We start from the raw sequence: 24,593 nt of genomic DNA, 5'->3' as shown, positions 1-24,593 counted from the left end.
TAGTAGCCTGTAGTTCTGGTCGTGTCCGCTAGCAGAGAACCTCCTGCTGTCATTTTATCGTAGACCCATGTCGTGTCTGCACCATACTTTTCGGAAGAAAACAGACAAAAAAAGCATGAGTACAGTTTGAGGAAATGAGCTATTCTGTGGCATAGTTAACCCGCCGCTTTCCAGGCCCGAAGGAGCGGGGGGAAGGCTGTACACCCCATGGGGTGTTGGCATTTCATCACGTGTGTGTGTCACGAGTAGTGGCCTCCGCTCAGGAAGTCGTGGTGCAAACGCAGCCTGCTTGCAGCCTGCAAAAGGAACAGGAACAACTTTTTCAGCCCCCGGCCTGCTGCAAGCTTTGCCCTCCCCCTGTGTAACTGGAGAAAGAAAAGGCCTTGCTATCTTTTGGCTCTTTTCCCACCAACTGAAAGTTTAAATTTGATCGAGCTAATGTGATTTCCTGGGCCTGAGGAAGCCAGGCAATGACTCTTGCAACGCCTACGCTGTTACCAAGGTGTTACTTGGGTGGGGGGAAAAAAACTGTCTGCTCCTTATCCCGAACACAAAAACCAGCGTGTTTCATCGAGGAGCTGGGGAGGGAGTCGAGACCTGTGGCAGAACCTGGCAGCGGGGCAGGGGAGGGATGCGGGCAGGGGGTGCTCACCTGCAAAGCGGGGGACCCTGGCTTGCTCTGGCACTGGGGGTGCTTGTGCTGAAGCAGCCAGCCTGGATCTTGCAGTGCAAATGCCTGCAGAGGACCTGCCAAGCTGTGTCCCCTCTGTTCCGTGTCCCAGCACCCAGCGTTTGCTGTCCCCTCGTGCTTCGAAGTGCCTTTTCACGGTTATTTCTGGGGTCGGGAACTGCCGCTCCGCTTCCCTCAGAGGAGGGGTGCGAAGGGTTCCCCGCTTTTCTGGGTGTAAGCCGAGGTGAGAAGCGGGGGTTGAGGACAGGCGAGGAGGGTGCTGCGCTGGGTGAGTTGGGGTGAAGGTTGTGCTTTGGGAGGCCGGCGCTTGAAGCGGCTGGGGAAGCCTTGGCGCTGGGAATGCGGCGTACTGAACCGCGCTGTGTCATGGCAACAGCTCTTTGCCTGCCGGTGCTAAGGCTGAAACCTCCTCCTATCTACGCCGTAACGATAACACGGGGAAGCTCCGCACTGCTCGCCTCGTGGGTCTCCTCCCAGCACAAGCCCTGTGGGCTCTTCCACTCCACACCCAAAACTATCCCTGCCTACGTGGCAGCGTGTGAAATGGCTCGGGGGGGAGCGTGTCCTGCCCGAGGCCGGGGGCTTTGATGCTTGCTCACCTACCAAAGCCATAGGTCTGTCTCACCACCGGCAGCGGCAGTTGCTGTACCAGCGAAGAGAAAAAAAGCCTGTTTGAGCCCAGGAGGAGCTGAGCGCTCATGCAGGAATGCCTGGTCCTCCTTTCCACCCCTGGAGGGTCCCCAGCAAAACCAGTCCAGCTGTGGAAACGGATTCTGGCCAGGGCCTGGGAGGATTTCTGCCCCAGTGAGGGGCAGCTAGGAGGGCTCCTGGCTTTCCAGTCTCTCTACATCTGCTCTTGAGTGCGTTCCTACCTGCTGTGGGAGAGCACAGTGTGCCCTTCCCCTGAACCAAGACCTCCGGGTTCGTGAGTTTAGGAGGTGGCTTTTCTGGCCCAAGACTGGGAGCAGGCGCAGTTCCAGGAAGGGCAGCGTGTGGTGGATCGGTACACGGCACGGAGGGTTCCCCAAGTGGGATCCTGGCACTCGAGGGATCTTTTTTGAGCACCCCTGGGGAGCGGGAGATTTGGGAAACTGAGGTGCGCAGCTCCGCTGCTGCAGCTCCTCTCGGCTCCTCCGCAACACGCAGCCTTTAGATGTGGAAACGCGCACCAGGGTGAGGGTCTGGCCCTGGAGGAGGTGGGCTCTGAGGAGGAGAGATGACCACTGCAGCCTTCCCGGCAACCAGGCTTCATCTTCCTCGCTGTTTCCTTTGCGGGGACGTGGTGGAGGAGCTGGCAAGCAGAAGCAGCAGAGCCAAGCCTGACCCCGTCCCACGTCACAGTGATGCAGGTAGAGCAGAGAGGACAGGGAAGCAAACTTGCTTGGCTTTCTAGAGAGATGAGGCTTAAGCAATAGCACAGTTTGTACTCATCTAAACTTCCCCTTTTTTTTTTTTTTTTTTCCCCAAAATAGCTTAAGCCTTTGTGTCCAGCTTGAACCAGATTTGACAGGGGACTGGAGATGTCCAAAATATTAAGTACTTGCAGCTGCCGTAGAAAGGGATTATGCGCAGAGGAGGGATCTCCCTTTAAACGTGACGCTGGAGAACTCGCACCGGGCGGTAAGGGCATTTCTCCCAGAAATGCACCACGTGGACCTTCAGGCAATGTGCCTGGGCAATGCCTGAACGTTTGATCAGAGGGTCCGGTCGTGTGACTGTGGCGACCTTGGCTTTGCTGGAACCAGATTTGCCCTTGGTGGGGAAGGTTGGGATGGCTCCAGCCCCCGGCGCAAATGCTGACCCCCCCGAGATGACCGACTTAAGGACAGTCTCTCCTTCCCCACAGCATCAGCGTGGCAAGGGGCAGCTCGCAGCTGCGTTGGACATGGATGTGTCCAACCTCTGCGCTCCCTGGGACCATGGAAAGGTCCTCCAGGACCCCTGTCTTCACTGAGGCAAGCTGGCCACAGAGCTTTCCTCTCTGGTTTAACCCCAGGGCATGGTATCGCAGCGGGGGAGAGCGAGCGGGCTGGACATGCAGGGCTGGAGAGATGTTTCCCAGCAGGGAGCGAATCCAAAATGGTGCTGTGGATGCTGGCCAGAGCAAGCTGGGCTCTGGGTTTTTCCTCCTTTGCCTGGGAGGGGACAAGCCACAGCCCTTCCCTGAGGGACTGTCCCCCAATTCAGGCCCAGAAAATGGGGGGGTTATTTGGCTCATCCCCCAGTCCTGGCTCCTCCTGCTCCCAGGGGAGGATGAGAAGGTCACTGCAGCATCAGCTCCCCGCTGCCTGTGTGCCAAGGCGGAGTGGTCCAGCCCTGGAGCTGCCGTCACGCTGCTGCGTGGACATGTCTACCCTCCTCGCCGTCCCTCCTGGGATGCCCACCCACTGCAGCGCTGGACTTGAGCCGTGGACTTGAATCACACGCAGAGATGTGGAGGCATTGCTGCGTCCTTCCGAGGAGAAGCAGAGGGTTTCGGGGCCTCCATCCTCGCTGCTCTCCCTGGCTCCTTCTCAGCCCCTTGCTGGGAAGACATGATTTGCGAGTCGGGGTTTTTATTCTGCAGCGTGAGGCTGTGTGCTGCAACAACGAGGGGAGCTACGGCGAGAGCAGGAGCTCAGTCTCCTGCGCCCAAACAGAGATTGTGAGAGCAGAGGCAAACTTAATGCGACTATTTCGTGCAACACTAGGGGATGAGAAGAGGCTGATGCTTGCAGCGCTGCTGCCGACACTGCTTTCGGAGGGTGCCTGGATGTTTTTAAGGACTGGGGACTTCTGCTTCGAGGCCTTGCGTTGCTCTCTCAAACTGCTGGGCCGTGTTTGTGGGAAGGAGATCGGCACGGGCTGGCCTTGGCTGGATTTAACAGGGCAGTGCCTGTGTGTGTGCCCGTTCCCCTGGCAGCTGGAGCATCCTCTGCTCCTTGAGAGGCCGGGACACCTCCATTTGCACCGAGGGCCATCCAAATTGCTCTGTCCCACAGGACAATGACACAGGTTTGGTTTCCAGCTCTCAGCGTCATCCCTGGGAGTTTTTCCTCCCTTCTGCTACCTCGGGTACAAATGCACAGCGGCACGGCACTGGAGAGACCTCAGCTTTTAAAGCTGTCTGGCTGCTGCAGGAGGTTGGGGTTTATGATGGACACTATGCTGGCTGGTATTCCTTCATGCTTGTGGGCACGAGCTCCTGGATGTATCGAGCCCTGCAGTGCCAGCTTTTAGGGCACAACTTCTTAAACCATCAGCTACGAGGAGTTCCTCAGCAGGACGCAGACTGGACATCATTGCTCGTTTAACAAGTAGCTTGTTAGTACGCCGTGCTCGCCGGGTACCGCGCGGCCTTGCATTTCGTTTCCGAAATCATGCCCAGTCCCTGCTGCGGGATACAGAAACCTTCATCTCCTCCCTGGCTCCCACTGAAACATCAGCCTGTCTCTGCGCCCCGGGGGAAGGCCGTCATCGGCACAGCGATGAGGGGACGGAGAGGGACGGGGTGGCTCGGCGGAGTGGCCGCAAGCACGGTGGGTGCTGCTGCTCACCCCGGTCCTTGGCAGGAGGAGCAAGATCCCCCGCGGTGGCCGTGTCCATCGGCGCTGGTCTCCTAGGTCCCCTCGGTATTTCTGGGGCAGGGTATAGCCCATCGTGAGAGCGGAATGCCCTGGATGCCTGTCTCTGCTGGCAGGGAGCCCAGGCAGGGCAGGCTGAAGCTGCCTGAGTCTTTTCTCACCCAAACAACCGAGATTTCAGATGTTAGCTAAGAGCAAGAAGGGTGCTGGGGTGGTGGGAGGTGTGCAGGTCGTGCCCGGGCAGGTGGCTCTCCTGTGCTCCCCCCGCGTAAGAAACAGCTCGGTGCGAGTCCTGTGGCATTTTAGCATCGATTTGTGTGGTTTCTGCTACAGCCTGAAGCTCGCAGAGTGCACGCGCGCGCCCGGACATTTGGTGTGAGCTGAGGACAGAAGCCGAGCCGGCATTTACCTGCTGTGTCTGTGTGAGCTTGGAAGCCAGGATGCGGCGGGGAGCAGGGAGACACGATGGCCAAAGTCTCCTACAGCCAGATAAGAAGATCTGGGGGTTTTGGAGGGGCAGCTGAGGCAGACATCGAGTCCCAGAGACCAGGCAGGGCTGTCCCAGCACCGAAGTATGGGCAGGCAGCAGCCGCAGGGGTGCTGGAAACAGCGGGGCTGGAGATGGGACGCTGCTGGAGACTTGGCTTGCATGTTAATGCATGAACAAATTAATTTGCTAGGGAGGAAACGTGGAGCCGAGGACAGGAGCAGCAGGCTGCGAGATGCGTGACGGATCTGCTCTGTATTTGCATTTGACTTGCTGTGTGACAAGGAAATCTGCTCTCTGTCGATGAGTTTGCATTTGACTTGCTGGGGTGGGACAGAGCGGCAGAGAGGGGGGCGAGAGCCTCCGTACCCCCCCAGCCCCGCGATCGGGTGCCACGTTGTGGAAGACCCCAGGACTGTGCCAGCTCCCCTGTCCTGAGCCAACAGAAGTGTCCAGGCGCTGGGACTGTATTTTATTTTATTTTTTTTTTCTGAGTTTAATAAACTAGAATAATTTATTTGACAGAACACAGAAACATCACAGATACGGTGGAGAAACCAAAGAAGCAGGTTATCAATGAACAGTACAAAGTAACCACTTTACAAAAAGAAGTACCACGCTGCCCATCAGCTTTACCCAAAAATAACGAGGGGGGGGCCTCAGCTCTGCACCCCCCGGACGGTGGCGGGGATGGAGCTATCCCCACGGGTTGCTCTCAGATGACAATGCTGACCGCAACGGCACAATAAATACTGAGAACGGCCTCTCGGTCGGTGGTGGGAGACCTGAGCCCCCGCAGACCCCGCTGGGGGTCCGTGGGGTGGGATGGGTCCCCGGGCACCCAGCAAGGGAGCCCCAGGACGGGCACCGCCAAGCCAGGAGGCGCAAGCATCTGGTGAAACATTGGTTAGGGTGGCAAACGCTGTGTTCCCCTTCCCCTCCCTACCCCCAAATAGGTGCTTGACCCCATGCAGGCACAGACAGGGGGGAAAACATCGACCAGGGGAGCTTTGCAGCTTGGGGGGAACCAAAGCATCCCTGGTGTGACCCCGCTGGGAACAGAGCTGTTACGCCACGACTCCGCTGTGCTGAGAAGAGGCATTTGCAGCCTCTCCCAAAGCAAGCACCGTGCGCGGCTGACGGCACGGACCCACGGGGGGGCTACGCTTCCTCGCTGCCGACCCTGTCCCTGCGGGCCGTCTCCAAGTCCGCTGGCCTTACCTGGCCCCGGCAACTCACGGCTCTGAGCTCGCTTCCTCCAGGGAGGCTATATTGGTGTAAAAACCGATGCAGCTGAAGAATAAACCCCCGGGGTTGGCCGCTTGAGGAGGATTTGGGGGTAAGAGCAGGGGGGAGCGATGCCCACCCGTCTTGCCGGCTCCAAACCCTGGTGCCGGGTCGAGCCTTGGCCGGGGAGCAGTTGGGCTCAGGTCTCGGGCAGGGTGCAAGGGTCAAAGCCAAGCTCGTGCATCCCGGAGAGGGAACACATGCAGCAGGGCCAGACAAGGAGGGGACAGGCGGTGGGCGAAAGGAGGGGACATTCGAGGTGCGCGGGTGCCCCTTCCTATGAGCAGGCTGCCTAGAAAAGATTCCCCCCCCCCCCATTCTGCTGCACCCCCACCTCCCTGTAGCAAACTGGTGTTGGGACTGGACTTATATAAAACGCATAAAAGAGGCAGCTCATCGGAAAGGGCTCGGAGTGCAGGGGGGTGGGGGGAAAGGGGCAGGGGGCTAAACAGGGGCGGGGGGGGGCTAAGGCGAGGGGTGCTGCGACCCCGCAGCCCCCCACCCTGTGCCTCCAGCACCCCTCCGGCCGTACCCTGCACGGGAAACAGCAGCTCTGGCAGCTGGATGAAGAGTGACAACACGGCACAGCTGGAAGGTTATAATTGCTGTCGCCATCGGGCGATCCGTAGGCTCCCGGTACAGGTAGAAAACAAAATTAATAATTATACAAAAGAGAAGAAGCCTAATGCACGGGTGTTACTGGCGCACGCCGGCCCGGCGAGCTGGGGGGGGCTCGCTTATCTGTCGTTGAGCTGCGGGGAGTTTGTCCGCTCCTCCTCGTCCTCCTTGTCGTCCTTCATGCCTTTGAGTCGCTGGCGGGCAAAGTCTTCGAACACGATGTCGTCGTCACTAGCGGAGACAGAAGGGAGAGGGGCTTTACAGGGGGACGGGGTGAGTGGCAAGCCCGGGATTTGGGGGTACCCACCGCAAGGCTGTCCCGGCTCGCACGGTGAAGGCAGGCGTGCTCCCACATGCTCAACCTGCACCGCGGTATTTCAGCAGATCGGGGGGCTCTTAAAACCCCGTCCTTCAGCAAACAGCCTCGTTTTTTAAAGCTTTACCAATGCTTGCCCTCTGCACCCCCAAAAAAAGCCCCCAAATGGGTGGCTGCCCCAGTGCTTGCTCGGTGAGCGAGCTGAGCAGCCCAGGAGTGATGTGCGGTGGGCGCAGCTCTGCATCGGCAGCCCGCGGCATCACCGGGGCTGTCTGCACCGTTTGCTCCGCTCCTCGGGGACCGTAGCCCCGCAGAGAGCGGCTGGGTTGGCAGAGCACTGCAAAAACCTCCCAAACCCACTTATTCCAGCACAAACACGGAGCTGGGGATTAATCCGGGTGGTGCAACACAACTGCAGCATCACCAGCCCTGGGGCACGCACCCCCATCCCCGGGAACACCCCCCCACGCCCCCCCCCCCCGCCACCGCACGATCCCGGTGGGCGCTTTCTTACTGCGCTTTCTCCTGTTTTTTGGAAAGCCGTGCAGGGAGATGGCGAGGGAGGAGAGAAGAGAGACGGGCATGGCATGCGTTACGGGTTACGCGCGCGGGGTTAGTCATCGCGTGCCGATCCCACAGCACGGCACAGCACGGCACGGCACGGCACGGCAAGCGTTAGTGGGTTAGCGGGGTGCCATGCAACCTCTGCAAATGCTTCGCATTCCCACACAGACCCCGGGGAGAGGGGGTTTTTTTTTTTGGTCTCTTACTTTGTGTCAAGCTCTATCAGATTTGTATCTATGGGCGCTTCGTTCTCTGGAACTGAACAGAGGGAAGTATGGCACAGGGTTAGTCACCGCAGACACCGGGGTCGTCGCCGCCGTCCCACCGGGTGGGTACGACCCCCCCCCGGGGTTTGGCTCACCGGGGTGATGGGGGCACCCCCATGGTTTTAGCCCCGGGACTTACTGCCCTGTGAACGGGTTGCCATGGGCTCGACGGGAGCCGAAAATCTCCACCGGGCACCGCGCAGCCTCGCTGGCACGGATAAGGGAGCGGGCTGACCCCCCTGCCCCCCGCCCCACACCACCTCAAAGAGGGGCTGCCCCACATCCAGGGCCGGATACTCACCGTCCCGGTGTGCCGGTTCCTCCTTGGGTTTGGGATGCATCAGCGTGAAGGGCAGCTCCACTGCGACGTCGCTGCAAGAGATGCCGGGGTAAAGCACGGGGCTGCCTGCGCTCTGCTGACAGAGCGGGGCGAACTGGGGGGGGCCGGGGCCAGAGCAGCACCCCCACATTTCAGCTGCCAGGGAGACCACAAAGCCGGGCAAAAACCTATATTATCCTCTGCGTAGCCTCTTTACAGCTATCACGCTTCTTGCTTGAGCTTGACCCCGTGGTTTGGGATCAGCAGAAACCCCCCCCCGGCCCCGGCTGTGCCAGAGGGCACGAGGGAGGAGATCAGCGCAGCAAAAATCTGCCTTTTAGCAGCTCAGCAGCAGCTGGGGATCCAAATCCCCCAGGTTTAGGCTGCGTGCCGGCAGCGCCGTGCGAACGGCAGCGAGGTCTGGGCACCCCCGGCGCTGCGGGAGGGATGGAGGAGGCGTACCGAGTTTCCCAGGGCTCAGCGGGCACAGTGATGGCAGGGCGGGACAGCCCCAACACGGCCCCGAGCTCCTCCGGGGATGGCGTAGGACGGAGCTCTGCCTCTTCCACCCGCAAGCGTGTTGTGGCGGCGGGGGGGGGGGAAAAAGCTTGTCGTGTGTGTCAGCTACAGCCCCAGCGTCCCCTGGGAACGGCGAGCGGGCACGGGCGGGCATGGGGAGCCGTGGTCCCCATGGGACCCCACAGGAGGGGAGCAATGTGAGGATGGAGACCGGGAAAGCCCCGGAGACTCTCCTCTCCATGGCCGGAGATGCTCAGCCCCAAGGAGCCACCTCCGTGCTCTGCTCACTGTCCCCAGCAGCACCCACGGGCCCTTCTCGCACTAGCCCCGCTGCTCTGGCATGGCGGGGGTGGGGGACGCAGGATCCGACCCCCCCCTAACCCCACAACTCATCAGCCCCACCACCCCAGCCCCGTCTCTGCAGGCTGCCCGGCTTTTGGCTTCGGGTGAGCTGGTGCCACCCCAACGGTGGTGGCATCCCGAGGACGAGCGTGGGTGGCAGCGGAGGGGACCGAGGGGCCGGCGGGGGGTGCAACGAGGGGCTGCGGCGGCGATTCGGGGGCGTTCGGGGGGAGCGGCGCGGGCGTTACCTGGAGGCGAGGTCTCCCAGCAGGCTGGCGTGGGTCACAGGAGACAACACATTAGTCACCGTCCCCTAAGGACATGCAACCCCCCCCGCCACCTTGTGTCCCCCCTCCATGCTGCTGAATCCCACGGGAGGTTTGGGGGGGTTCAAGGACCCCACCCATGGCACAGGAGGGCTGCAAGCAGGGCCCCGTCCTGCAACAGGGGCTGCGGCAAAGAGAAGGAGCGGGGGGCGCGGGGTGGTTGTACGGATTAAGGACCCCCCCCAGCAATGGCCGCGCCGGCGTCCCCAGAAAGGGCCACCTTGCCCAGAGCTGGGCTCTGCCACAGCTTCGCCATCCTGCCCCCGGGGAACCGCACAGCATCCCGGGGTGGGGGGGGACGCGCCGAGACCGGTCCCAAGCCCAGAGGAGAGCAAGGAAAGAGAGGGGGTGCAGCATGGGGGGGGGGGGTGTCCCCAACACTCACCCTCCTCGTGACACCACCAGCTTCACCTTCACCTTGTAGGAGACGATAATGCCCAGGATCTCCTTGTTGGCTCCGTCTCTTAACCTGGAGGAAGGGGCAGGTGGGCATCAGCGACGGGGATGTCCACGGGGACCAGTCCCCCGTCCTCCTGAAGGTCCCCCCACCGGGTCTCCTCCACCCCGAGCATCACCCCTGGAGCAGGAGCTGGATGCCCACCGGGGCTCGGTCCTCCCCCAAGCCCCGCCGGCGCTGCCGGAGGGAGCAGGAGCCGCGGGGGCGGTCGGGGTGGGGGGCTCACAGCGTGCTGGAGGCCAGGTTGGTGTCCTCGTGCTTGAGCTTGCCGTCCAGCGCCAGCCCCCGCTTCTCCCGGTTGTTGGCGAGGAAGGGGGTCAGGGTGTAGACTTTGCAGAACGTCGAGCTCGGGGCCACCATGTCGCTGGGGATGACGGCCACCATCAGCCAGAGCCCCAGCTCCCCCCATCTCTGACAACCCCACGGGCCACCGTGGACATCTCCATCCCAGCCCCAGCCCAGGGAACATCTCTGTCCCAGGCCCAGTCTAGAGGACATCTCCTTCCCAGCCCCAGCCTGGTGAACATCTCCATCCCAACTCCAGACCTAGCCCAGATATCTCCATCCCAGCCCAGGGAACATCTTCCCAGGCCCAGTCTGGAGGACATCTCCATCCCAGCTCCAGCCTAGAGGACATCTTCCCAGGCCCAGTCTGGAGGACATCTCCATCCCAGCCCCAGCCTAGAGGACATCTCCATCCCAACTCCAGCCCCAGCCCCAGCCTGGGGAACACCTCCATCTCAACTCCAGACCCAACGCAGCAGACATCTCTGTCCCTGCCCCAGCCTGGAGTTCACCTCCAGCCGGGGGGATGCAGAGGGTGACATCCCCCAGGGTGCCATCAAAAAAAGGGTCTCCATCTCCCCGCGCCTCCCACCAGGACCTGCTTGCCAAACACAACATCCCACTGCATTGAAGGTGCTGCATTGGGGCAGGAGGCCTCCAAAGCTCCTCCAAGGTCCCCGGGGCCCCTCGCGATGTCCCCGAGCAGCCGGTACTCACTCGGCATCCTCCACGGCCACCGGACACTTGTACTGGGCGGTGTTGAAGAGGCAGATGTCGGCGTACTGGCGCACTGGGGCGAGAGATGGAGAGACGGGGGTCGGGGAGGGTCCCCGCGGGGACGGGGACAGCAGCCGGGGGGGGAAGCCCCATTCCTCACCTGAGATTTTGATCTTCTTCACTGTCTTGTTGGTGTTGTTGGTAACGTGGACGTTGACGCTGATGGGCTCTCCGTGGTAGTAGATCTGTGGGGAGCAAAGGAGGGGGGACGGTGAGGTCCCTGTCCTCGCCGGGGTCACCCCACCGGTGTCCCCTCCCCAGTCCTCGCCCACCTCCTTGTCCAGGGACGCCTCGAGGTGCAGTGGTTTGTCCGACATGAGGAACTGCCGGGTGGTCTCTGCCATGGGCTGGGGGCCGGGTCGCTCCGGTGCGTACTGGACCTTACGGATCACCAGGCGCACCGAGTTCCTGGGGGGGAGACGGCAAGAGGAGAACCCAGGCGTCCGGCTGCCTGCAGGCAGCTCTGCCCGCAGGCTGCCCTCTTTCTTGGCCCGTTTTGGGTCAAAGGCCCTCTTTTCTTCTGGTCTGCTGGGTCAGGAGAAGGATGTCGTGGGAGGTCCCGGCTGGATGCCCAGCTCGCCTGGGCTGCAAGGGGGCAGCCCCACGGCCATGCCAGGCTGCCTGCGTGGCCCCACGTCACGGCAGGGCTGGGCTCCTTGGCTGCAGCGCAGCGGTAGACGTCTCCATCCCAACCCATAGATCATCTCTCGCCCATCCCTACCCTGGAAAGCATCTTCATCCCAGCTCCATCCTGGGGAACACCTCTATCCTGGAGAGCATCTCCATCCCAGCCCCAGCCTGGAGAACATCTCTGTCCCTGCCCTGGGGAACATCTCTGTCCCAGCCCCAGCTTACAGGACATCTCCTTCCCAGGACCAGCCTGGAGGACATCTCCATCCCAGCCCCAACCTAGAAGACATCTCCGTCACAGCCCCAGCCTGGAGAACATCTCCGTCCCAGGCCCAGCTTGGAGAACATCTCTGTCCCAGCTCCATCCTGGAGAACATCTCCATCCCAACTCCAGCCCCAGCCTAGCAAACATCTCTGTCCCAGCCCCATCCTGGAGGACATCTCCATTCCAGCCCCATCCTAGAGGACATCTCCATCCCATCCCCATCTCACCCACTGTGGGTAGCAAACCGAGGTGCCCCTTTCCCACTGCCGGGTCGCAGCCCCTGCCAGCACCCCAAGGATGCTGCTCCCACCCAGGCTGGATGGATCCTCTCCGCTCACCTCTTGTGGATTTTCTCCTCCAGGTTCTCCGCACAGAAAGCTTTGACCTCGTAGTCCACACCGCAGGCCTGGAAACCGGGAGGGGGCAGAGAAGGAGGCAGAGGGACCCCTTTGCACCCCCTTCAAGAGGTGACCCCAACCAACGGCCGGTCACCACTGCCCGGTGGCACAAGGACGGGTGCACCTTACCTTCCCCGTGTCCTCCGGACCCGGCTGCAGCGTGACGGAGCATGGCAGGTTGGGGGGGATCTGAAGGGAAAGGGGGGTTTAGGAGCGGGGCTGGGACCCCCATCCTCAAGCCGGCTTTTTGCCCCGGAGATCCATGGCATCACCCGCTCGGCTGCGGGGCCGGGCGCTGCATCCCTTCTCGGTGCCACCCCGGCACCGGCACCGGAGCCGGGCTTTTCCTGGTGCTGCCAACATTTCCCCTTCCTGCCCGCGGTGGGGGAAGACAGCCAGGAAGGATTTCCTCATTTTCCTAATTGCATTTCCTAACTGCATGGTGCCTTTTTCCTTCTGGCTGTATTTCAACCCAAGTCCCGCTCCGAATCCGTCCTGGGCAGCGGCTCGGCCTCCCCAGACCCAAATCCCGAAGGGTTACGAAAATCCATGGGTTTGGGGTTGTGGGTTTTTTGGTTAATCCGGGAGATTTGGAGGAATTAAATCGTTTCGGAGGGGCTCAGGGCTGTTTGCGAGCCCACAGGGCTCAAGCCTGGAAAATGCCACTGGGTCCCCCCCCCGGCTCCGGGAAAGGGGGCAGCTGCCTGTCGCCAAAGCTGCGCCGGGGAAATTGGGGGTGCGGGAGCACAAAATTGGGGTCTACCCCCATCCCGTTCCCCACTGGAGCTGCCCAAGCCCTGCTTCGCTTTGGGGAGCACCCCAGGTTGGTGTCACTGCCCCAGTCACGCTCAGGGCATGGACCCCCTGCGCCGCATGCGCCCCGTGCCTCAGTTTCCCCGCTGGTGGCTGCTTTTTGCTCCTGAGTTTTAAGATCCACTAACAAAAGCTGCATCTTCATCATGGGTGGCAGCATCTCACCCCCAGCCATGACCCTACGGGGCCAGAGGGGACCCCGGGGCTGGGGGGGGGGGTGTCACCGTCCCCTCCAGCAGCAAGGGAAGAGCACCCAGGAGCATCGTCACCCGCTGCCGCCCTACCTCGAAGGTGAAGGGGTAGGCGTGCTCGCCCAGCTTCTTGATCAGCCGCTCCTGCAGCCGCGTCAGGGGCTTCTTCTCCTCGGGGACCGGGGGGAAGGCCTGGGCGTTGGCCACGAAGAGGTCCTTGCGGAAGGTCAGCCCCAGCACATCCAGGTCCTCGCGGCCGTAGCGGAAGGCGCAGGTCAACGTCACGAAGACTGGGGAGGGTGACAAGGGGTGGAGGTTGGTGGCAGGGTGGCATCACGGCGCGGTGGCATCGTGGCGCGGTGGCATCGTGGCGTGGTGGCATCGTGGCGTGGCGGCACCGTGGCATGGTGGCATCATGGCATGGTGGCATCATGGTATGGTGGCATCATGGTGTGGTGGCATCGTGGCGTGGTGGTATCGTGGTATGGTGACACCACGGCATGATGGCATCACAGCATGGTGGCATCACGGCATGGTGCCACCATGGTATGGTGGTATCATGGCTCATCCCAGTCCCACCAGCATGGGGAAGGGGTGGTGGCTCCCAGGAGGTGCCATGGTGGGGAGATGGGGATGCAGCCCGGGGACCAGCCAGATGTCCCTCGGGGTGCCCACCACAGGACCCCCATCCTCTGCAGGACAGGGCACCCGCCGTGGGGACAGGGGGCTGGAAAACGTCACCTGAGGGCCCAGAGATGCCAACACCGGGGCAGGACCGCGCGGGGACACCGGCCGTCCCCTGCGGTGGTGCCACCTCCGTGGCCCCAGGCACGAGGGACCCCGAAGGGAGCCGTTACCTTTTCTCTCCTTCAGGTACTCGGGATCCACCAGCACCACTCCGTCTGCAAGGGAACACCGCAGCGTCAGGGGACACGCCGGCAGGGACGGGGTGGGGACACCGGCAGGGTTGGGGGGGACACCGGCAGGGTTGGAGGGGACATGCCAGCAGGATTAGGAGGGGCCACGATTGTGACACGTAAAGGTCCCCTTTATACAGAGAGGCATCGCCTCAGAGCTGCCAGCCGGGGCTGGGTGGGGGACACGGGGGGACAGGCTGCACCCGCCGCACACAGGGGACAAGCAGCGACACGGGGTGGGGGACCGTGCCGGGGACCCCGGGAGCCCCGCGGTGCCCAGCTCCTCATGTGCTACCAGCCACGCGCCTGCCACTGAAGATGGATATAGCTCAGTATTTATAAATTTTTTTTAAATTTATATGTATTTTTAAAGCCTTCTCTCTGCAGGATGAGAGAGGGGGCGGGATTCGGGCTCTGCCTCCCGGGGTAATTAATCCACGGAAGCTGCAGGCGTCTTAAATGAGTAATAAAACACGAATATTATTCGAAACCGGCTGTTTTCTGACTCCTCTGGCGCGGGGGCTTCTCCGGCAGCTGTCCCTTAGGGATGCAGCCACTGCCAGCGGCTGGGGATGTCCCCGGGGCATCTCCCGGGGGGGGGTCCCTGCTCCCCAAAAACCTTTCCTCCCGCTCACACAGGCTCAAGCGAGCCCAGCCCACCCCGGTGCGTCCCCCCCACCCGAATCGAGTTCCCCCAGCCCCACGTACCCACGGGGTCCACCACGTCGATGTGATCCACGAAATCCCTCTTTCCCAGATAGACAGTGAGCTGCGGGGAGGGATGGGGGGGTCAGGGATTCCCAGAGCAGCCCCCCCAGGCTCCTGCAGCCGCATCCATGCCGGCAGAGCTCCCGGGGGGGGCTGTCCTGGGGTCCCCTCGTCTGATCACCACCCACTGGAGTCCATCACCCTCATGGTCCCCATGGGCCACCCCGTCCCTGAGGCACCCAAAAGCCAGCCCCCCCCCCCCCCCCGCCCCCCGCCAAGCCCCGGCCCCAGGCAAAGCCTGGAACCCCTCCAGATGTCCCCAGACCTGGTGGCATCTGGAGGAGGCACTTGGCATCTGGGGACGTTTGGGTCAAGGTCAAGCGCCAGCTGGCACCCCATGGACTCGTCCCCGTGGGTCTTGCCGGTGGGGCAGGGCTGAGCCCCACAGCGTCACCCTCCCAGCTTTCTCCTGATGGGGAAACTGAGGCACGGGGCACAGACGCATCACTCAAGGGTCAGCAGGAGGATTCTCCCCGGGGAATGCCGGGCACGACGGAGAGGAACACCAGCTCCAAGCCGGGAGCGAGCCTCGGTGCCGGTGCACGTTGCCGCCGGGTTGGATAGTCCCCGACTCGCCGGCTCGGCATCCCTGGCACCAAATCGGATTTGCCTCCCGCCACGCAGCCCCGGCAATCCCAGCCTGATCCCGGCTGGAGCTGGTTAGCTCCCGACCCCAGCCTCATTCCATTAGATGACTGAATAAATAAGCCTTTCCCTCCAGCACAGGGCAGGCAGGAGCAGGCAGCTGCCAGGCAGGGGGTTACGCTGCCAGACTCATGCCAGGGGCTGCCTAAAAACCCCATGGGCAGGGCTGTCTGCACCCTGGCATCCATCCGCTTAAACCCATGGGGGGGCTGCAGGCAGCTCCGCCACCGACTGAACCCCTGACCTTGGGTAAGCCCCCCCACAACCCTGCCGTGCCTCAGTTTCCCTTCCTGCTGGTGTGGCAGGATGCTCAGGCAGCAGGCAGCTTGCAGGGCATCTTTGGGGTCTGGGTTCACGCCTGTCTCCCGCTCCTGCCTGTGCTCGCAGGATTTGGGGGGGGGGGTCACCCCAGGAAGCACCGGCTCCCCCCACTTCCCCCCCATCTCCCCGGGGAGCCACCGGCCTCCCGCTTACCTTCCCGTTGGGACTGGCTTTCTTAAACACCCTGCAAAAGAGCAAAGGCGGGGGGGGTGTTAGCAGCTGGGGCACGGGGCACCCATGGGTGCTGCGGGATGCATTTGCATCACGCCAGGGCGGCACCGGGCAGGTGATGGTACCTGACCCCATACGGCACGGGACCCACAGTGCCTGGCCCCACACAGCGTCACAGGGCACAGACTGATGGTACCTGACCCTATATACCATAAGGGAGCACAGAGAGCCTATTCCCGATTCCATACGGCACCGGGGAACCTGGACATTCAATCCCTGACCCTATATATCACAGGGCAGCGGCCAGCCCCAGCCCCGTGCCTCAGTTTACCACCCAGCTGGCACGTTGGGGCTGGGAGGGGACCGGCGCGGAGGCAGGGCCGGACGCCTTCCCGCAGTGCGGTTACGCCAGGGAGGGGTTTGGCCCCTTGCCTGCAGCAGGCAGGGCGTCCCGTCTGGCAGCCTCCTGCCCCGGCGCGGGGAGGGGGCCTCGTCCTTGGGGGAGTCCCCGTGTGGGTCTGCCCTGAGCGGGACGGGACGGCTCTGCTGCTGGGCGAGGGGCTGTGCAAGGTGCCGTGCAAGGTGCAGTGCAAGGTGCAGTGCAAGGTGCAGTGCAAGGTGCAGTGCAAGGTGCAGTGCAAAGGCCCTGCCGTGCAAGGTGCAGTGCAAGGTGCCACGGAAGGCGCTGTGCAAAGGCCCTGCCGTGCAAGGTGCAGTGCAAGGTGCCATGCAAAATGCTGTGCAAAGGCCCTGCCGTGCAAGGTGCAGTGCAAGGTGCCACGCAAGACGCTGTGCAAAGGCCCCGCCGTGCAAGGTGCAGTGCAAAGTGCCACGCAAGATGCTGTGCAAAGGCCCTGCCGGGCAAGATGCCGGGCAAGGTGCCATGGAAGGCGCTGTGCAAAGGCCCTGCTGCGCAAGGAGCAGCGCAGGGTGCGGTGCAAGGTGCCGTGCAAAGGCCCTGCTGTGCAGGGTGCAGGGCAAGGTGCCACGCAAAGGCCCTGACGTGCAAGGTGCGGTGCAAGGTGCCAAGCAAGGTGCCGTGCAAAGGCCCTGCTGTGCAAGGTGCGGTGCAAGGTGCCGTGCAAAGGCCCTGCTGCGTGAAGCCAGGCTTTCTGCAAGGCGGGGAACAGCACGGCAGAGGGGCAGCCCCCGGCAAGCTGCACAGACCCCCGCTCACGGCCCCCCCCTGCACGCAGAGCTGCTCAGCCCACCCCAGGAGACGGACGTCGTTTCTCCAGCCCAGGCCGAGCGGCGCGGGGAAGGGTCCCTGGGGGGAGAAGCACCCGGCGGCGCAGCCCCCTTGGGTGCCAGGATCCGGCCGACCCTCGGCATCCGCTGCCAGCGCCCTGCTCCCGAAAACAGAGGCGTCGGGAAGCCAGCACAGCACATCACCGCACGGGGAAGGCGCCCAGATGCCGCCGTGACGGGCAGCAGCCCGAAGCCCGCAGGCAGCAGAGCTGCATCCCAGCACCCAGCTGCCTTCCAGCACCTTCCTCTCTGTTTACGGCTTTAATTTGTTTCTAATTACCTGAGAGTAAATTAAAAGTAAGGTTTGCGCCACACACGGGGATATTAAAATGGGGGTTGGGGTGAGGCTGCAGCATTGCGGCACGGCAGCTCCCTGGGGACGGGGATGAGCCCTGTGGGTGCCCGGGGAGCTGGCAGCAGCGTGGGACCACGGGGACACGTCACCCAGGACGGGGCCACCCCGAGGGATGAACCCCCACCCTGGCACGTTTGCACCCGCTGTGGCTGCGGGGTGACGGTCCCCACCATCGCCTCTGCCCCACGGGATGTGGAGCGCACGGATGGATCCCAAAGCCACTGGGAGAGGCGAGGAAAAAACGGGGTGCTCCTGTCCCTAGGGCTTTCCATCCATCCTCCATCCCGGGGGATGTCCTGCACCGTGGGAACAGCCCCCAGGCACCCCCCTCGCCCCCCCAAAATCCCTCTGCAAGACCCCACGGAGCCGCGGGGAAGGACATGGTTCCAACATGCCACCACGGTGTTGCAAGTGCCTGGGAAAGCCGGAGCATCCCTGATCTGCCCGCTGCAGGCAGGGAGAAGCCAGCATCCCCAATCTGCCCGCTGTAGGCAGGGAGAGGGCAGGGGCAGGCAGGGCTCCCTCGCCCAGCGCTGCCTGATTTCAGAGGCTGTTCAGCGCCTGCCCTGGCACGAAGCCACCCGTAATGGGTTCTCCTCGGATAATCCCTCCTCGCCTTTAAATTCCATTAAAACCATCCGGGAAGATTAGCGACGGCGGTTCAGGCTGGGAAAAACAATTCCCAGGGCGGCTGCTCGGCTCTGCCAAAATACCAGGGGCTCCTCCAGGCGCTGCCGGGATGGAACCTCGCCCCACGGCCGAGGAGAGCTGCCGGCATCCGGCTGCCTGCGTTTGCCTGCACTTCGCCGAGGGGCAGGCAGGGAAAGCGGCGGCCGGTGGGTTTGCTCGGCACAAGCAGGGAAGGAAAACAGAGCGGGGCCGGTTCGGGCCAGGTCCAACGCGCGATGCCCGAGCTGGGGGTGACCATAACCGTGGCAATGGGGTGGGATGCACCGGGCAACTGCGGGCACCGCGCCGGGGGAACGCATGGGCACGCACCGGGGAGGGTCCTTGCCCGGCCAAGTGCCGGTGGCTCGGTCCCCGCGCCGAGCACAGCCTTGATAGAAGCATCCATGGACCTGCTGCATGTGCCGGGGTGTCCCGTGTCCCCATGCCCACACGGCAGGGCCAGGGTGACCCTCACCGCCATGTGCCCACGTCTTGGTCCATGCAGGAGGGACAGCAGTGCCAGGAGCGCTCCCGAGTACCAGCAAGCACCAGCACCAGCCTCACTGGCCTGGCCCGGCGCCGGTGCTTGGCACGGCACAGCCTTGGGCTACCAGGGACATTCATCCCCCCTGCTCCCATCACGCCACGTCACCCAGCAGGCATCACCGCCAGGTCCCCGGCCCGGGGAGCAGGATGCGGCCCCGCCGTGCGGGTGAGAAGAAGTGGTGTTGCTCCTTCAGGGAGTAAATTTCCACCATCCCTAAAATCCCAGGGAGATGCCAGGAGGCGGCTGGGATTCCCAGGACCCGAGTCGCTCTCCCCAGCCCCGACAAGGAAGGGGCTCAGTGCAGAGGAGATTTCCTCTGCTGGAGACTCAGCAACTGGGAAAAGGGGGGAAAAAAGGGGGATTGCTGAAATTCAGCATTCCCTCTGAGCAAAAACGCCTGGTTCTGCCGGGAAAGAGCCCTTCCTTCATCTGCTTCCAGCCCAGCCGCCTCCTCCAGCAGCAGCTCCCACGCTGGGGAAGCCCGGGCAGGAGGAGGAGGAGGAGGAGGGCAGGGGGCTGGGCAGGGTGCTGAGCCGAGGCTGGAGAAAGGCTGGGTGCTGAGCTGCTCCGGCAAACCCCCGGCATCACCCACCCCAGGGGCAGGAGGATGCTCTTACGCTGTGCATCAACCCCCTCGCCTTGTCGTGCCTCAGTTTCCCCACATCCCCTGCCCTCATGTGTCTGCAGGAAAGAGCGGGCAGCTACCGCCCGGAGCGGGGTACGGCCCTTGACCCGGGGAAAGCGGAAAGCACAGGGACACCCCGGCACGGAAAACCAGCGAGAAGAGGAGGTCAGGCCCCCCCGTGCCAACGGGGCGGCTTCGCCCCCGCGCAGGGCCCGCGGTGGGGGGGGGCAGCACAAGCGGCCCTGCGTGTCTGCGTGCCTGTGTCCCAACCGCCCTGCGGCCCTGCAGCCCTGTGTCCCCGCATCCCTGTGTCCTAGCATCCTTGCATCCCTGCGTCTCTGCATCCCTGTGCCCCTGCATTCCCACATCCCCGCATCCCTGTGTTCCTGCATCCCTGTGTCCCTGCAACCCTGTGTCCCTGCATCCTTGCATCCCTGCGTCTCTGCATCCTTGTAGCTCTGCATCCCTGTGTCCCTGCGTCCCTGTGCCCCTGCATTCCCAAATCTCTGCATCCCTGTGTCCCTACATCCCTGTGTCCCTGTGTCCTAGCATCCCTGTGTCCTAGCATCCTTGCATCCCTGCGTCTCTGCATCCCTGTGTCCCTGTGTCCTAGCATCCCTGTGTCCTAGCATCCTTGCATCCCTGCGTCTCTGCATCCCTGTGCCCCTGCATCCCCACATCCCCGCATCCCTGTGTTCCTGCATCCCTGTGTCCCTGCAACCCCACATCCCCGCATCCCTGTGTTCCTGCATCCCTGTGTCCCTGCAACCCTGTGTCCCTGCATCCTTGCATCCCTGCGTCTCTGCATCCTTGTAGCTCTGCATCCCTGTGTCCCTGCATCCCCGTGCCCCTGCATTCCCAAATCTCTGCATCCCTGTGTCCCTACATCCCTGTATCCCTACATCCTTCCATCCCTGTGTCCCTACATCCCTGCATCCCTGTGTCCCTGTATCCCTACACCCTTGCATCCCTCTGTCCCTGCATTCCTGCATCCCTGTGTCCCCATGTCCCCGCGGGGCCCAGCGGGGCCTGGCCAAGCTCTGGCCGAGGACCGCAGCAGGATCCGGCCCGGCCATCAAGCTGCCGCCGAGGGGGAGGGGGCTGGGGGGGGGCTGGGGGGCTGGGGGGGTTGGGGGAGGCTGGGGGGGGGGCTGGGGGGTTCAGCCCACGCAGCCGCACTTATTCCCTTGACCCCAGACGAGCCCCAGGAGATGACAGGGGCTGTTGATAAATCCTCTGCCAGGCGCATAAACACTGGGGACAAGCCACACACAGGCTGTCCCAAAGCCACTGGGAACGTCGGGAACGTCGGGAACATCCCGCCAGCCCTTCCCGGGCGGCCTCTCCCCGCGGCGGCGGGGTTGAGTTTTCCCAGCCGAGATGGGAGAGCTTTTCCATGGGCGGGATGCTTGGCGCGAGGGTTTGCCGGCACCGCGGTCCCCGGTGTGCAGGGCGAGGGCCGGATCCTGCGCCGGCGCGAGCAAAAGCCGGCGTTAACGGGAACGCTGCTGCAATTAAATAAATGGGGGGGGGGGGGGTAACGGGCCTGGGCTCATCAGGGAAGGGCGGCAGCGCCGTTACTCGGCATTTCCCCTTCCCCACAATTAATTCATTAATCAGTTTTTAAGGCCAAGGGGTGATCAGAGCACCCAGTCTCCAGAGCCGGGGATGGAGGGGGCGATGCCATCCTCCTGAGAGCCCCGAGCAATTAACAGGGGGATTCTTCTGGGTAATTAATGAGGCAGGACATAAAAGCAGGGTGGGGAGCATCCTCTGCCTGCCTGTCACCCCCCCCTCACCCCACATCCCCCCCCTCAGGGACCAGCACCCAGCGGAGACCCCGGAGAGGGCTCGCACCGGGGTCAGCACGGGGAGGTTTCAGCGTGCCGGATCCTGACACCGAGCCGTGCCGGGAAGCCTTGGGAAACGCGGCCAAAGGATGGAGGCTCAGCCGGTGCCGCTGCCAGGACCTCCCCGGGGACGTTGCAGGGTGCGGGGGGGGGGGGGGGGAGCGGCGATGCCTCCTGCCCATCCCTCGTTACACAAACGAACCCGCTAATGAACCCCGGGCGAAGGCGAGATCGATGGCGGGCGCTGCCGAAGTGCCGAGCAGGAAACAATTACTCACCGCTCCTCCCCGGCGCTGCCGGCACCCACCCATGCTGGCCCCACGCCGGGAGCGGGAGCCCCACACAGCCCCACGCTGTGGGTGCAGGAGTCTGGGGTGGCCCCATGCTTTGGGTGCAGGAGCCCCACAGAGCCGGAGACCGGCACGGCCCCATGCTATGGGTGCAGGAGCCCTGCACGGCCCCACGCTATGGGTGCAGGAGCTGTGCATGGCCCCATGCCATGGGTGCAGGAGCTGTGCATGGCCCCATGCCATGGGTGCATGGGCCTGGGCTGGCCCCACGCTATGGGTGCAGGAGCCCTGCACAGCCCCACGCTATGGGTGCAGGAGCTGTGCATGGCCCCATGCTATGGGTGCAGGAGCCCTGCACAGCCCCATGCCATGGGTGCATGGGCCTGGGCTGGCCCCACACTATGGGTGCAGGAGCCCTGCACAGCCCCATGCTATGGGTGCAGGAGCCCCACAGAGCCGGAGACCGGCACGGCCCCATGCTATGGTGCAGGAGCCCTGCACAGCCCCATGCCATGGGTGCATGCGCCTGAGCTGGCCCCACACTATGGGTGCAGGTGTCCTGCACAGCCCCATGCTATGGGTGCAGGAGCCCCACAGAGCCGGAGACCTGCATGGCCCCATAGCACCCACTCCTGCTATGGGTGCAGGAGTCCTGTACAGCCCCACATTATGGGTGCAGGAGGCCCACACAGCCCCACGCCGTGGGTGCAGGAGTCTGGGGTGGCCCCATGCTTCGGGTGCAGGAGCCCTACAGAGCCGGAGACCTGCATGGTCCCATAGCACCCACTCCTGCTATGGGTGCAGGAGTCCTGTACAGCCCCACATCATGGGTGCAGGAGGCCCACACAGCCCCACGCCGTGGGTGCAGGAGTCTGGGGTGGCCCCGTGCCATGGGTACGCAAGCCCAGGCTGGCCTTACACTATGGGTGCAGGAGCCTGGGCTGGCCCCACGCCGGGGGCAGGAGCCTGGGGTGACCTCACGCTATGGGTGCAGCAGTCCTGCTTGGCCCCACGCTATGGGTGCAGGAGCCCCCCAAAAAGACCTCCACGGACGCGCATCCCGACGGCCAGCTCTGTCCGAAAGCACCCATGGGAGCGGGGAAGGGGGACAGGTGGGGACGCGGTGGCCTCTCGCACTTCAGCAGCCGCTCGGTGCCAGGGGGGGACCCTCGCCCGCTGCCGGATCCGGAGGGAGGGAAGGAGGAAGCGCGGAGCCTTTCCTCCCCCTCCAGCCCTTCCTGGTGTCGAAAGCCTGGAGACACGAGGCAGGAAGCCACCGCCGCCGCTGCCCGTCGGTGATTTCCAACCCCGGGGGGCCCCACACCGTGGGCTGGCAGCCCCGGTGCCCCCCGAGCCCCCCGGCACGCTGCCGCAAGGCCGGCTTCTTCTCTCCTGCCCACCCTACCCTCTCCCTGCCATTGATCCGCTACCTTAATGAGCTCATTAGGCACAGGTCCGGGGCTAACGATCGCTTTATTTGGTGGCTGATAATTGAGTGGGGTCCGTTTGATCTCTGTTGGGAAGATTTACGAGGATTTGATTCCCCCAGGGGCATCGGAGCGGGGGTCTGACGGCAACGCCATCGATTGCCTTTGAACTTGGGGCGGCGGAGCCGGGGTTTTCGCTGGCTCTCACGCTAACGGGGCCGGCGGGCAGATCGAATTAGCCAGCGCCGCGTTAGAAGGGACCTCCGGGGATAACGGAGCCGCCAGCAACCACATCACACGCTCCGGCATAACCCCCGCGGCGGCGGCGGCCGGTGGCTCCGCGCCAACCGTGCCGGGATGAGCCCGGAGCATCGTGCCAGCCGATCCCAAAGCAAGAGCAACCCACGGGCCCGAACGCTGCAATCCCCGCTGCATCCCCTGCCAGGCTCGGCAGCAGCATCCCCCAGCCGGGTCGGAGCTTCGCCGGCTTCCTTGGCAAGGAAACACCTTGGCTGTGGGATCCGGGATGTGTCTGGATCCTGCTGTTATTACCAGAGTTTGTTCTCCAAACAACATCCAGGAAGCAGGAGTCTCCCTTCCCGGGCCACCTTCCAGGGCTCCTTCTCTTCCCAGCGGAGATCCCTGTCCCACTCCCGGACCCTACGGCTTCATCCAGGGGGGATGCACAGGATGCCGGGATTGCAAAGCACCCCCGGGGACCGGTCAGCCCCGGTGTGGTTTGATGCTGGAGGGGCAGGATGGGACCGTGGGGCCAGGGGGACGGGTGCGGAGGGGTGCCCGGTACCAACCGAGGTGGGCTCTGCCATGCCGGGACCACCGCGGTGCTTCCCGAGCTCCAGCCTTGTCTCCCCTCACCACCGGGAAACCTTCCCTCTGCCGTAGCTCAAACCATGGGCCACCAGCCAAGCATCCCACTGGCCCACGGAGGCCAGCGGGTGCCCGTGGGGCTGCAGCCACCCTGGCTGGGTGCTGGGTGGGAAGAGCTGGGGATGGGGGGGGTGTGATGTGTTTTTTTGGAGAAGCTGCAAATAATTAGGCGATGTGTTTGGCGGTGGCCGGGGCTGGCCGGGTCCCCGGCGGTGCCAGCAGCCACAAACTCGCCTGTTTACTCCACGGAGCCGCTTCCTCCGGCTCTTCCCACCGCGGGGCTTTGAAGGGGGCTCGGCGGGAGGCTGGGAACGATGGGCACGATGACAGACGGAGCCGCACCGGCCGAGCCCCCGAGCACCCCACCAAACCCGGGGACGGCTCCTGCACCCCGCGCTCAGGGTTCGCCTGCACCCTCGATGGGATCCTCACCCTGCACGGAGCACCCAGGGCCAGGCCGGCAGCAAGGTGACCCCAAACCTCGCGGCACCGAGGCCGGTCGGTGGCAGAGCAGTGACCCCCAAGAAAAGTGGGGTGGCCCCACACCGGCACCGGAGGAATCAGCAGAAATGATGCTTTTGGGGTATCTGATGGTAAATCAGCTCCCACAGCCAAACCCCCCGACCCCTCTCCGGAGGCTTTGGGATGAATCCGAGCGGATTTGGGGTCAGAGCTCCGAACCGGAGCCGAAAGGGAGATGGGGGGAGATTTGTCAGCCTAATTTCCACCCCCCACCCCCCGGCTCCCTCCGTACGCGC

The 24,593-nt window shown here is 63.5% G+C and overlaps 1 protein-coding gene across 1 annotated transcript; it reads right to left on the bottom strand.

Moving 5' to 3' along the window:
- Positions 1–6,599: 6,599 nt before the first annotated feature.
- On the bottom strand, positions 6,600–23,319 carry ARRB1 (arrestin beta 1). The gene is made up of 16 exons (XM_050911713.1): positions 23,156–23,319; positions 15,919–15,949; positions 14,740–14,800; positions 13,972–14,016; positions 13,208–13,404; positions 12,240–12,299; positions 12,051–12,118; positions 11,090–11,225; positions 10,918–11,002; positions 10,758–10,830; positions 9,982–10,119; positions 9,684–9,767; positions 9,221–9,244; positions 8,094–8,164; positions 7,733–7,784; positions 6,600–6,877 (listed from the first exon to the last, which is right to left on the bottom strand). Exons 1-16 carry the CDS (start codon positions 23,317–23,319, stop codon positions 6,766–6,768), a joined length of 1,401 nt encoding a protein of 466 aa, XP_050767670.1. The 3' UTR covers positions 6,600–6,765.
- Positions 23,320–24,593: the final 1,274 nt, after the last annotated feature.

This window comes from Gymnogyps californianus, chromosome 1 (genome assembly GCF_018139145.2).
Source record: "Gymnogyps californianus isolate 813 chromosome 1, ASM1813914v2, whole genome shotgun sequence".
NCBI lineage: Eukaryota > Metazoa > Chordata > Aves > Accipitriformes > Cathartidae > Gymnogyps > Gymnogyps californianus.
The sequence above is the reverse complement of the archived record's forward strand: the minus strand, read 5'-3'. Positions and strand labels throughout refer to the sequence as shown.